Source organism: Pterocles gutturalis, unplaced genomic scaffold (assembly GCF_000699245.1).
Source record: "Pterocles gutturalis isolate BGI_N339 unplaced genomic scaffold, ASM69924v1 scaffold50038, whole genome shotgun sequence".
Lineage (NCBI taxonomy): Eukaryota > Metazoa > Chordata > Aves > Pterocliformes > Pteroclidae > Pterocles > Pterocles gutturalis.
Window position 1 is genome coordinate 1 of NW_010124884.1, and position 14171 is coordinate 14171.

Here is a 14171-nt window from a genome sequence, read left to right on the forward strand (position 1 = left end):
GCCCCTGAGCGGGGTGTGCGGGAACAAGCCCGGTGAGGGCTCGGGGTGAACCTCTCGCCAGGCGGGGCCGCGGCGCCTTCCCGCAGTCGCTAACGGAGGCCATTGAAGCGCCGCTGGTCAGGTCGTTGTTGGGCTGCAGAGAAGCCGTCGCTGCGGCGTCGGAGGCGTCTGTTTAAAGAGCCCAGTGGAGGCAAGTCTCCTCCTGAGTCACAGCCACTTATGTAAACTGTTGCCATGGGAGCGCAGTATCTCTGCCGTTACATAAGCCGGTGCTCTGGCACAAGCAGCGCAGGTCGGACTGTGGCAGTGGCTGGCAGTTAACATCACTGATTTCCTGGTTTTGCACATGTAATCTGTCTCAGGTGAACATTTAGTTTTTAATGTTACCTAAGGTTTCATCTTGAGTGCAGACAACTCTGCTTAAGCAAGTGCAGAGCTAATACTATTTTGCTCTCTTCTAGCATATCTTGCCTTTTGGTGCCTTAACAATTAACTGTATAGAGTGGATAGAGAGGTAATGACACTGAGCTTCCTAAGCTGGTATTTTTTTATCCCATAGGATATTGTCTCTTAGCTATAGTGAAAGAAAAACTGCATCTGCCAGCCAGCCATTGGTTGGTGCTTTGCAATGCATTTTGAATCGGCTGTGTCTCTTGCACAGTAGCAGGGAAAATCCTTGAGAATTGTTCAGTTAAGCCTTGCTCTGCCTAGGGGTTGTTTGGGGGTTAGATGTGCTTGTTTGGAGTGGGGAGACTAATCTGTTTCAATGTCCCTTGGGGCCTGAGCTTATCTGAATGACCTGTATTCTGATATTCAAGGCTAAACTGCATTCATTGTCCTCAAGAATACGGTGTTACACAAAGGTTGTAGCTCTGCTGTCATCTGTTCAGGAGGCTTGTTGTTTCAGAGCATGCTAGCGATACAGGGTTTTGCAGGGGGCCGTGCTCCTCGTGGCTGGGTGGGCCTGTGGTACCCAGCCCCCATACAGCGGTGCACACAGCTGCTGGCTGCCAGGGTAACATGTTCCACCTCCCCAAAGCTGTGCAGTGATGGAAACACCCCGGTTAACCAGTATGTAACAAAGTATTAGTGGGTCTAATCTTGCTTTCCTTAAGCAGGCCTTGAGGAAGTCAGGCTGGGGAGTATGTGTGGAAGAAATAAGTATGTAGCATCTCAGAAGAAGCACTAAGGAATTGCAGAAGAGCAGGGAATGGTTGCAGGGAGAAGGTAGCCTGCTATGATCTAGGTGGGACTGGCAGCTGCCAAGGCTAGAGGCTGCTGTCCAGGGCACTCTGGTCAGGCCTTGTCCTGCTCCCTGCTGCTCTCTGACTCCTCTGGGAAGAGATCTGGCTGGAGTTACTTGGTAGCCTGATTCTGGTTGGATCAGTTTTGTCAGTGGATGAAAGCTTGATAGCTGTGGATGTGCTGTGCATGCAGGAACTTTCTGTGGTCAGTGATGGTGTGTGACTATCCAGTGCATGCATAGTTATGTCCTCATCACTGCATCAGTGGCAAGGGGACTGTGGAGCAATGGTGGCCTGTCAAGCTATAGGATTTGGGGCAATTGTGCTTCTATACCTGATGCAACTTTGCCATGGCTGTTGTAAGGGGATGCCTCATGTTCTGTTAGGTTCTTGCAATGTTACACTTACAGTGGGAGAAAAGTCTGTACCTAACCTTCATTTCTTTGCCAAGTGGCTTAGGATAAACATTTTTTAAAGTTCTGCAAGCATTTAAGAGCTTTGCGAAGTCTTTAGCAAAAGGACTGAAAACAACTCTGCTTAGGCAGCTGGATTTAGTGGAAGCTTATTGTATATTCGTGTACATGCTAGTATATAAGCAAGTGACTCAGTATTGGACAATTATAAGGATGTATTTTTCTTTTGTTTAATGGCTGGCTAATTAAAGCCTGTGGAGGAGATGACATGGAAACTACCACGTTGTGAATCTTCCATTATTCAACGGCTTTTTTTTTTTTTTTCCTCTGGAAGAACTTAATTACACTGAAGTGCTGTGGGGGTAGCTGAGTGTGCTCTGTTGATGACATCTTTTGTCTTCTGAACCTGACATCCACCCACATGCTGCAGCATCCTGGCTGTTACCTGGCTACTGCTTCTTCCCTCTGTTCTGTGGGGAACCTGATTTCTGGCTGAGTGGTAACCACAGTGCTTGTAGCTAAGTATGTTTGGCCAGCACGAATGTTGCCTAGTATCTGAGGTAAAGCTACTTTGTAATGGTATGTGTGGCCACAGTTGCTTCTTTCTCTTAAGAGGAGCCTGTGTGTGTTTGCAAAGTAGTTTGTAAATGCTTCTGGCATGTGTAGAGAAAGCTGATGTATGCAGCTTGACTTTAAGGTTTAGTGGTGGTCTGAAGTACTGCAAATCTGAACACGTGAGATAGCATGTAGGATAAACATGTTTTGTCAGTGTATCTCACACTTAATCTACAGCTGAGTGATAAAAGGTGTGTTCAGTGGCAACTGCATTAATTCCTTCTGGCCCTTTGCTTGCAGCAATTGTGCGTGGGAGCGGTCTGTAGACGTGCCCAGGCACAGATGTGCTTTAAACATAATCCAACAAAATCTTGACCTAAATCAACTGGTCTAGTTGACACATCCTCAAAACTGTCAACAGAACCCAGGGGGCTGGTAAGTGAAAGACACGAGCTCTTGGCAGCAGTACTGCTGTCAGACCTGTTGCTTGTGAAATGATACAGCTGCACACACATGCGGGATGAAGGCATCTTTCCATCCGTAATGCCAGTTTGCCTTCAGTAGTGTTGTGCAGAGATCCTAAATGACAGCAGTGACAAGCTGCTATCAAAGCAGTTGCCACATAGTAGTTGGAAAGTGACTGACATGGATTAGTGCAACTTGGTAGAAGATCCAACTTCAAACTTGTTCCCTAATCTTGTCTGCCGTGATGTTGCAGGTGGTTTTGGTTGGAAACAAGCTTTGCTATCAAGCCAAGCCAGTCTCTTTCTGAACTCTGCTGCAGATGAAGCTTGTGTGAATCTAAACAACTCTGAGCTGCTGTGTTGCTGGTAGCTCCAACACTGCCTCATACAAGATCTGTCTTGAAGCAATGATGTTACAATCTGTTTCAGATGTTATTAACTACTTTTTACCCATCTGTAGTCAGTTCATACCCACAGCTGTGTATGTCTCCTTCAAGAGGTCTTGGAGGCTTGCTGAGTTTGGAGAGGTGTTGGTACTAAAGCAGGAAACTGAGTTTTGTCCATGGCAGTTTAAGCACATAATGCTTCTCCTGAACTTGTTTGCTGCTTACAGCACTACCTCATCTCTATGTGAGGTAACACTGTTGGCCCCTGAAACCTTTCAGAAGGTTGTTGATGCTTCTAGTAAGTCAGCAGGGTCTTTGAAATGGGAGTCCTGGGTGCCCCATAGCAGTACCGTGGGAGGGAGAGAAGCTCCATTTGAGCTTTGCTGCTTGAGCCCTGGAGGGGAGCTGTTACACAAGCTGGGCACTGCGGCAGGGTTTGAGTGACCTCTTTTAGGCAGGAGCTTTCAACAGCCATACTGGGTGGGCCTGGAAGCTGTGTTCTGCCTGCTAAGCATTTAATCCCCTCCTGTCCAGTGTGCTCTGTTTAGCATCCATGATACAGTTTTAAATGTTCCTAGCTTTTTCCCCTCTCCTGCCTAATCCCTGTAATGCTGCAGCCAGTCAGTTCTGAGTTTCCTGTGTCTGCTGGAGCTGGCATGCTGCATGGGAAGGAGATGGGGAGGTGTTGTTTGGCTCCCTCAGCAGCTGGGTCTAACTCCTTCCCTACTATCAACTGCTATTTTTCTACCTTCCTGTGAAAAGAGGTGCCTAACAAAATGGCTTTGATATAAACTATAGTTTTAAATAAAAGGCTTAAATAACTGTTAAATACGTCTACCTTGCCCCTTTACCAACTGAGTACTGTATAAATGCACAGTCAGAGTGAATTCATTGAAATACCTGCTCAAATAGCAGGCGCTCATAAGGTGCTGTAGCACGCTCTGGCATACAGCATTTACTCTAGGACTGTGCACAGGATTCTGTGCACCGTTTACCCATATGCTTTTATTGCTATTTTGGGACAAGCTGGCTCAATCATTTCAGCACCAGCTGGAACTATATCCTAGTGAGCATTATCCCTAGGCATGGCTGTTGCCTTGAAGTAGTGTCTTAAAGATAGAGTATCCATGGAATTGCACAGTCCCTGCTTTCCTGTATTTTTAAGTCTCTAAATGCCACCTCTGCTGCTCATGAACTCTGTGTTGCTCCATTTTCCTTTGTAGAGAAGGAAGATGCCATTTTCCTTTGAATGGAGGATGGAACAGCTTCCCAAAATAAAAGCACTCCTGTTTCAGAATTGACAGCAGTATGTCCCCTGTTGGTGTTTTAGCAAACAGTACTTCCTTCTGATAATGGCCTCTCTTACACAGAAGGGGACCTAGTCACTCCTTTCTTAAGAGTGGGCTATGCAGAGAGAACCATGGATAATATTTTGCAAGTGTGCCTGTGCAATATTTTGTTCTGTGCTGCCTGTTGCAGCTGTGGTGAATGAGCTGCCTTGTTAGAGGTGAAGCTGTGTGTCCCAGAGCTCAGGACACTATGCAAAGCAGGTCTTTTACCACATTGAGGTAACTGCTGCTTGCTTTTTATCCAGCCTTGGCTATAAATGACTGAAACTTTGTGCACCTAATATTTAGACATGTAAAATTTGTCTGGCCTTTTTTTGTTCTCACTTTCTCCTTTTTTGACTAATCTTCTTGGTTGTTTGTGGGGACACTCAGCTGAATTCTTAACAAATATATCTCCAAATACTTTAACAGTGCTGGCTACTCTTGACCAAATTCTCAGCTGTACTGCAGTATCATCTGCAGCTATGCTGCACCTGCACAGCTTGGAAGGCAGGTGTGTATCAGCTAGCCAGAACAGGCCCCAGCACCAGGGCCTCTGTGCTCGTTGGCAGCAAGTAGAAAATGTGCTGGCAAGACTAACAGCTAGCAAGAGAGCATGAGACTCGCCTTATGGGAATGCTGGGGCATGTGGCAAGTTTTACCCTACAAGCGCAAAGGGAGTGCAAGAGTAAATGGATGCTTAACTAGCGGTGCCAAGCAGGTAACTTCCATTTCATCAGAGCTGGATGGGTGCAGAAACAAAATTAAAGCAGCGTCAGATGGGGCATGTACTTGCTTGACTATCTAAATTATCGCTATCAGCAAGAATCATTGTTATTGTGTCATAGGATTGGCAAGCTCTTCTGCTTTTAATGAAGACACTTAGGTAAAATTTGTTCTAGTTGGTTGTGGTCAACCTCTCAATCTGTAAGCAAGCCTTAAACTAGATTAACTCCTACACCAGTGGAGGAATTTACTAAGGGTGCACTTGATCCCCTCATCCAGATCACTGATAAAGATATGAGATTAGAACAGTGCTAACAGGATAGTTCAAGACCTTTTGTCACCAGTTTGTAACACCTTACAGATCTCAAAGGTGTGGAAAAACTTTGGCCATTCTTTTCCAGTCAGTAATTGCTATCTATGGGCATTCATTTGGCTATAGTTAATGACATTATACAATGGACTTCTTCAAAGTAACTTGTAACCTTGCTGTAAGGTTTACTTATAGCTTCTCCTACTTTCTTACCAGCCTTTCTCTTATTGCTCTTTCTTATGAAGTATTGCAATGTTATACTAGATATTGGCCTCCTTCATCTGGAGTTAAGACCCAAACTTTGTATGTAAGTAGCAGTATGCAGGAAATGTCAAGAACTGCTAGCTGTGAGGCATCACAAACAAAGGAAAACTAGTTCCTCCATGGCTCTATAATGCAAGGAGATTGGATCTTATGGAACAGTTGTTTCCCTGTGTTTTTATTATTGAATGTCATATAATACTCATTCAACCTTCTGCATCTGCAATTAACAATGATGTGGGCTGGTGGACTGTCCTCCACTGCCTGGAGGACAGATGCTGGACCCTTGTCATGGAAGGTTTAAAAAGCATGTGTGGGGGAAATGAGCATTGGAGTTAATTGCCTGGGGAGTGTGGTACTTCAAATGTAAGACGTACTTCACAGAACAGACAGCAAGGGTGATGTCTATCACTTTGTAAGTCTTTGCTACATACTCCCCTCTCCTCCATAAACAGAAAACCATAATCAAGATGTATGTATAATCAGGGACCTTGAAAATTAATCACTTTTTTATTTCAGGGGAAGCTTATAACATGAGGGATTTAATCTTGCACATACTCAGACTTCATCTCTGACTGCCAGGCAGCACCTACATGGCATTCAGCAGTCCATCTGTTTGGTGTCTGAAAGATGGAAGGATGAAATAGTGAAGACAGAAGATCACTGGAGACAGTCTTTTAAAATACTGCCTGGAGCTATTTGGTATCTGTAGCCTCACTAGTGAAAGGCATGTTTAAGTATGTGAAAACTGATGTATAAAGGGATGGGCTTGGAAATATTGTAGTCACAAAGAACGAAGGCATTTAGGCAAGGTATGCATTTGTTGCTAAGGAAGTAATGACTTCTTCCATTTCTAAAAAGCACAGCTTCAATTATGTATTAAGAGAGGCTGTACAAATCAGACATTAATATGTTGTCATTGGGAGATAAAAGCATAATTTTTTTTCTTTAGAGAAAGAAAGAGAAGATCAAGAAAAGCAGCAGAGGGAAGAGCAAGAAAAAACTGTAGAACACACTTCTGTAAAAGAGGCAGACAAAACCAGCCGTACAGGACGACGTCCCAGTCAAAGTGCCTTGTCCAGTCGTAATGATCGAAGATCAGTGAAAAGTCCTCAAAAGACAGATGTGCCCAAGGAGAACAAACATCCATTTGCTCTGTATGGGTGGGGAGAAAGACAGACAGATACTGGAAGCCAGAAAACTCACAATGTCTGTGCTTCTGCTTCAGCGAATGAAGTAAGTAAAAGTTTGTTTTGTTAAAGGGCAGTGACTGCTTAGTGCCTGGATAAGACACATGTCTATCTCAATAAAACTTCTCAGGGATGTCTTTATTTGAGTGTATGGAGACTCTAGCAATAAATTCTAAAAAAAAAAAAATTCTAGCAATAAGCCTGAAGAGGTTTGACATGTCTAAATCAAATAGCTCTTAACTGTTAATCGGTTTTGAAACTTCCTGTGTTTGACTAATATTTGCAAGTTCTGATTAAAACTTGGCTATCTTGTTTCTGGCTGTTACAGTGCTACCAGCAAAACTGGCTGTTATAAATGTATTTCTGCATTCTGAACTTCATGAAAACAAGAGAAAAGCAGCAGGCAGTTAGCACCAGGCATCCCACAGCAGGCAGGTATATAAACAGTGGGGTAGCGCTTGTGCTGAGAAAGGGTGACTTTTCTGGGGGCACTCCCTAGGAACAGGAGCCTTGCTGAGAAGGTATGAATGCTTTGTTGCTAAAATGTCTGTCTAGCAGCCTGTTTCAGCGGGTTGCCAGCAGGGAGCTTTTTGCTGACAGCAGAGTGGTCTTTCAGATGCCTTGCAGGGTTGATGTAAATATTAGCAAAATAGCACAAATATGATCATGGACAGCACCAGAATTCTGCTGTAGTTGGGGTCTGCTTCCTGGCTTAGCAAGAAACACTGAAGTTTGAGTGTTACAACAGATTAATTTCTTTATTTTCTATAACTCTCCTAGGCTGGTAAAACATTGTTAATGTATCCCTACCAGTGTCTTATCTTACTACTAATGTAGAGTCTAAATCTATGACCCAAGATATCCGAGGATTAAAGTGAGTGGTGTTCTTGATGTACAAGATAGACCTGACTTCTGATGGGCTGTTCGGGAAGGGGTTTGATGCAGAGTCTTTTCCTTCCTGGACAGCTCAACCCTTGAGGGAAGTGAGGAACTTGGGCCTTGCAGCTCTTGAAAGAAGATGCTCTTCCTGATAATGGGCACTGCTGTTGGATTGATAAGCTTTGGTCAGTGGTGCAAAGAGTTGATCGGTGCTTTATGTTGAAGCTTAACAGAGGCTGATGTCTGACTTGAGCAGAGACACTTAAGACTTTCTAAGACTTCTAACATCTCTTATGCTAGAAACAGTTATAGAACCCCTAAGATCGAGTCTTGAGTTTGGAGTGAATGGGCAGGATACTTCTGAAACATTTCCAATTATGTAGTGCTTTGTCACTAAGGATGTTTCTTTGAGTAGTAACTGACTACTTACTGCCTGGCTAGGTCACTTTTCTTGAATGTTTGAAGGGTGTTACTTTCCCCTAATTGACACAAGAGACAAGGTTTTAAATATGGAGATAGAAGCAAGCAAACGTAGAAGCTGGCTCTTAATCATATTTTCCCCAAATTTAATCTTATTAATATACAAATATATATAGGTGTGCCTGCAGCATGTTGTCAAAATTGAGTTCTTCAGTCTCTAAGGAGTCTCTAGGGATTGGTCTTACTACTATGGCTTAGGTTTTAAGGGATGCTTGGGCATGTTGAGGGATGTTTAAGAATTTTAAACTGGTAGGAAAAGGAGAATTGAGGTTTTTAGGACATGTCAGAGTAAGACTGAGAAACATTCAAGATTTTTTTTGAATTCTTTAATAGTGTGAAGTGGGAAAGATAATGTAGAATATAATTTGAGACATTTTTTATAAAAAAATTTCAGTGCTTCTGTTAGTGGTACAAACTATAGAAGAAAAGATAATCTTGCTAGCAAACCCTGTTTCTTCAGGATGGGGACTGGGACAAAGTGATCTTCAGCTTTCCTGGGAGTGCTTCTCTTAGTGGTACAAACTACAGAAGAAAAGAATCTTGCTAGCAAACCCTGTTTCTTCAGGATGGGGACTGGGACAAAGTGATCTTCAGCTTTCCTGGGGGCGTTCTTAGGCTGTTTTCCTGCTGTAATACTAGCTCTCATCTTTTAGATTCACGAATCTGCTCTACGAGCGAAGAACAGGAGACAAGTGGAGAAAAGGAAGCTTTCTCAGAGGCGAGTACGATCAGCAGAAGCAGAGAAAACTTGGCGAATAAAGCCCTCCCCACCGGATAACCCTTGGATGACAGAGTACATGAGATGCTACTCAGCAAGAGCTCGGTGAATTTGGATTCCCTTAGACATCTCCAAAAGAAGTTATGCATATCAGGACACTGGTGCAAGGAACCAAACTACTTATGCAAGGTTTTTATAGGGAGTTTCCAGCTGATAAAATATTTGTTACAATATTTTTATCTTGGCTACCTACCTCACAGTGGGGTGTATCATTGGAGCCATAACATTTGAAGAGGCTTTTAGATATAGCTACCCAAACTTTTAAATAATTCCCCTTTTGGGAATCTTTCTAATGCTCCAGTTGACTTGTTCTGGGGGCAGGAGGGGGGATCCTTAGCATACAGGGAGTCAAAGCAAAGGCTTTTTAAAATCTTGGTTACAAATAATGTTGTCCCTTATTTTAAAAGTCCAAGTCATAGGGAGGTGGTGTGGGGGAAAGACTTTAAAGGTGTGATGCAGGTGCCTTTGCATTTATAGTAATATTTGATTTAATACTTTTACCAAAATAAGTAAGGCAAAAGGAAAGCCAGTAGGTCTGGTGAACAGCACCAGATGCTTTAGGCAGGCAAATACCAAATATTGCCTGTATATAGAAACTTTCAAAAAACCTTGTTTGATTAGTGAATCTGCTGATGCTAACTTTTATTGCTGTTTCTAAAGTTGTTAGAATAAACTACTAATTTTCAGGGCAAGAAACAGCTACAGGATTGTTCTGCTGTTGCTGTACCTGTGGTACCAAATAACTGATGTAGACAATCATTATCTGATAACTGCTTATTGAGCAGCAGCTTCTTCTACCAGTATCAAGTTGTACCACTGTATTAAGCTTGTGGTCGCATTCACTCTCTGCTTAATCATGTGAATGCCAGTTTATTGAAGGAGTGGGCTGGGTCCTGTCTAGTGAGGTCCACTTTCAACACTTAAGGATATCAGTTATGCTCAGTGGGGGTCAGAGTGCAATATGCATTCCATTTGGTGGTATTGCACAACTATACTGCTAAAGGTTTTAAACTTGAAAATCATGTTGCTGAAACTTGTAGATGAAGTCCTGAGGAGCTTTCTGTCTCTCAAAATTGGTGCAGAACTTGTCATTACAGGAGCTGATAGCTAGAGGATGAAGGAGAGGTATGCCCTTTAGTAAACAAGAACATATAATGGAGTTTGAACACTCTCACTTTGTAGGTCCTACTTCTACACAGTGAGACAGTAATTGTTTGTGAGGTTCTCAGTGGATTTTTTTTTTACCTCAAGCTGCTGTAAATTTTTTCAGTTTGATAATCAAGCTTTAGGCAGATTATTGCTGTAGCTGTGAGCTTCAAAGTTTTTTGTTCAGATGTGTTGTGTGTTAGTTACATATGTTGGTTATCTCAGTTTATTGTTGTGAAGCTTGTGTTTTAGACTGGACACCTCACAGGAAGTACACTTGCACTTCTGCAGCAGAAACTTGTGCTAGTCTTAGCTTCATTCCACAGTCTCAGTGAATAAGCACAACTCTGGAACTACTACCACAACACAGAGTTAAAGCTTAGTGAAAAGTTGGATTGTGTTATTGAAAGTAAGTAATTATGCAAGGGGACCAAGCACTGCTGCCTCCTAGTGTTAATTACATGACAACAGTAAAGGTTTCATTAATCTCAATTTTGATCTTACTAAGATGGTCTAGAATTAATGAAGTTATAATCAGATTTTTACCTGCCTTTTAAACATAAAGGTTTAAAAATACAGACAACTCTCATTCAGGCTACCTACTAGAGCTTTTAAGTCTGGGAATGTGCAGTATGATTAAGTATGTTTTATACATAACAAAATTACTGTGTTCCAACTTCAAGTTGGAATCACAGGCTAGAACTTCCTGAAACTTTAGAACAGTGCCCAAAACTGAGGCAAATTATTCCAGAGGATGCCTTGATTCCATATGAGATTCTTTTAATTTCCTTTTATGCTGTGTTTTCATCTTTAAATAGCTACTGTAAATATGCTTAAGTTGCTTCTGATGCCATTTCAATTTGGAAATCTACCCTAGCATTGAAAAACAGTGTCAAAGCACTAACTCATGTTTAACAGCCTTATTCAATAAAAACTCTGCCAGTTCCTGTTGCCCACAGGCTTTGTAGACTTTATGTAACTACAGCAGATGGACTGTGCCCTCAGTGCATTTTGTCACACTAAACAGCTTCCTTGATAGTGTAGGGCAGGACTCATCTTGGCATGCTTTCAAAGCAGCTTCTACAGTTCAACTCTGCCTGTTCCTGTTGCCCACAGGCTTTGTAGACTGTAGACTTTATGTAACTACAGCAGATGGACTGTGCCCTCAGTGCATTTTGTCACACTAAACAGCTTCCTTGATAGTGTAGGGCAGGACTCATCTTGGCATGCTTTCAAAGCAGCTTCTACAGTTCTCTCTTCCCACTGAAAATGGAGGAGACAAGATGACTGTGCCTGCCTCAAGTATCCATTTTTGGACAGGATGGATCTCCCATTAGGTGTTGGTCTTTCAGTAATTATTGAAGGCTTAAATGTCTTCTGCCTTGCATATTGGGTACCAAACTTCAAACATCTCAGACAGGCTTGTTCAGGTGTTCTACAGGGCATGAGAATCTTCATCATCATCAAGGCTGCGGTGTACTGAGGAGATGAACTAGTTCTTATCCTTGCCTGGTCAAGAGCTGTTCTCTACCAAAACAATTTGGTAGAAGACAGTAGTGACACTAATCCTGTCATGTGAGTCACTGTTATGCTTTTTCATATGGTCTGTAGCTAAAAATAATCCTGGTACTATCTTGGTTTAAGTAATGTGATGTCTGAAGTGAGGGGTAAATTATTTTGCAAATTGGGTAGCCTTCCTGATTTGGTAGGATTAGTGTCACTACTGTCTTCTGTCATGTGAGTCACTGTTATGCTTTTTCATATGGTCTGTAGCTAAAAATAATCCTGGTACTATCTTGGTTTAAGTAATGTGATGTCTGAAGTGAGGGGTAAATTATTTTGCAAATTGGGTAGCCTTCCTGCATTTGGGCATTATTTGACTAAAGGCTAGTACGTTTACTTAGACTATGTGAAATAGTGTAATTCTGATGACTGCAAGTTGTATATGCAAGATATTGGGCACATGCAAGTCTGGAAAACCATTATTTTAGTGTTTTGACATTAACAAATGAAAAGCCAATTGACTTGGAAACTGGAACTTTGCAAATGTAAAAGCTTTAGCTATATTTCATAGATTCTTATAGGAGGTGTCTGTTTTGCATCAAATTGGACTCACTAAAAAAAAAGGAAAACCTGAACTGACAGGGTGACATTCACTAGGAAGTTCTGAACTTTGTCTTGCATGGACTCTTGAATTCAGCCAAGTGATGAACACTTCTTGCTCCTGTTTTAGAAGCAAAACTGTAAGAACACAGTGCATACTTAGTTGTCCAAAGTCTTCACTGAAATAATTTTATTCCTTTTTGTTTCTGAAAGTACTTAGCTAAGTGAAACAGGACTTTTACAATGTGTAATGCTGCAGCTTAACTATAGTGTTGTGAAAACTAGTGTGTCAAATGTTACAATGAAAACTGCATAAGAATGTTCCTGTAAAATACAGTAGCATGCCTGTTCAGTCACTGCTGTCACATCTTTGCAACTATGAATTACAGACTTGTCACTGGAAGCTGAGATAGTCAAGGTGATAACTAAACTGAGAGCCAAACTTAACAAAACTGAGGGATAGACCTGAATTTTTTGTAAAACTTTATCCAAGTAGCAAATGAACATTTTAATCAAATTTTTAACATGTAGGGAAGAGTAGCTGTTATTTTTTTTTATGGTATAATGCAGTGCCACTGAACTATAAAGGCCTCTTTTTTTTTTTTACTGTGATAGGGACCAAAAGCTAGCAATCAGCCTTATGTGTGGTAACCTGGATGTTCCAGTTTATTTTTCAGCTCAGTGCATTCAGCAGCAAAGCCATATATGGAGCCTGATGCAACAGCTTGACAGTAGCCCTTATAAAATTAGGGGTACAGGTAACTGGGAAGCTGCCTCAGCTATTGTTAGCACTGAATTCACTTTAAAACTATAGGGAAATACCATCTAAGCTTGAAGCAATATGTGTTTTTTAAAGTTTTTAAACAGTGTTTGTTTTTAATGCTTCTGTATTGTCTATATTTAACAGTGGAGTGTCAACTTGTATATGTGAATAAAATGAGTGACACAAAGTGTGTTGACTGCTTGTACTGTGTTTTTTGAGGTCTCAGGTTTTCCCTTTACAGTGCTCTTCAGCCTTTGTGTGCAAACTATGGCTTCTGCTTCTCCTATATACTCTCATGAAAAGTGACAGGCTTCTATAATGTTAACTGGTGTTGGGTAAAGAGTTAGATTACAGTTACAAGTCCAGCTGAGAGCTGAGCTTGTCTCACATGTTCCTCCTGTAATTCTTAATACCCTTTCCTAATCTGACTGGCTTTTTCTATCACCATCAAGGAAAAAATAGAGCCTAAATAGCTGCCTGAAGTGCTATGCATGCTGAAGCCTTGGGGAATCTTAATTTAGAACTTGGGAAAAAGAGGGTACCATGGGAAAAAACAGGAAGCAGTATCATTAAGAACAAGTATAATCTTGCAACGGGGAAAAGTTAAGCTATAAAAAGACTGCTACACTAAATTTCTATAGTAAATGAATGATACCTGGTAGTTTTGTTCTCTGTGGATTTACAATGCATTTCTTGAGATTTTTTTATAGTGTTAATTCTTTTGGCATATGCACAGAGTAATTGGCTGGGTTTTTTTTACACATTCACTCTTTAAGGACTTAGGGGAGCTGTGTGCCTAAAAGGTACCTAGTTGAATAGAAAGAATAGATGAGGTGGGTCAACTGCAAATTAACTCTGAGTTGTCTAATGGTCTGGAGAAGCAACTTCCCATTACTTTAGCTTTTTTAAAGCATTAACTTCTGAAGCCTAGATGGATCTATCTCAACTGTAGTAGTTAGTACAGGAAAGACACAAGGAACTAAGTGCACCTTTGCAGCCATGATGTCTCAAGGACACACAGAAGGGAACCAATGTACTGTTCCTCTCTAACAGGGTGGCAGCAGCAGCGTTGCAGGGTTGGTGTCTCCCATGCTACAGGCAAAGCTGCCACCCAAGAGTGCAATAAGGGCCCTGCTCCCTGCTGC

The 14171-nt window shown here is 41.8% G+C and overlaps 1 protein-coding gene across 1 annotated transcript; it reads left to right on the forward strand.

Annotated features, from left to right (window-relative positions):
- Positions 1 to 6645: 6645 nt before the first annotated feature.
- Positions 6646 to 9468, forward strand: CCSAP (centriole, cilia and spindle-associated protein; the record flags this gene model as incomplete). The annotated part of the gene is made up of 2 exons (XM_010078363.1): positions 6646 to 6923; positions 8890 to 9468. Coding segments are annotated over 2 exons (452 nt in total), but the record flags the coding sequence as incomplete, so codon positions are not given.
- Positions 9469 to 14171: the final 4703 nt, after the last annotated feature.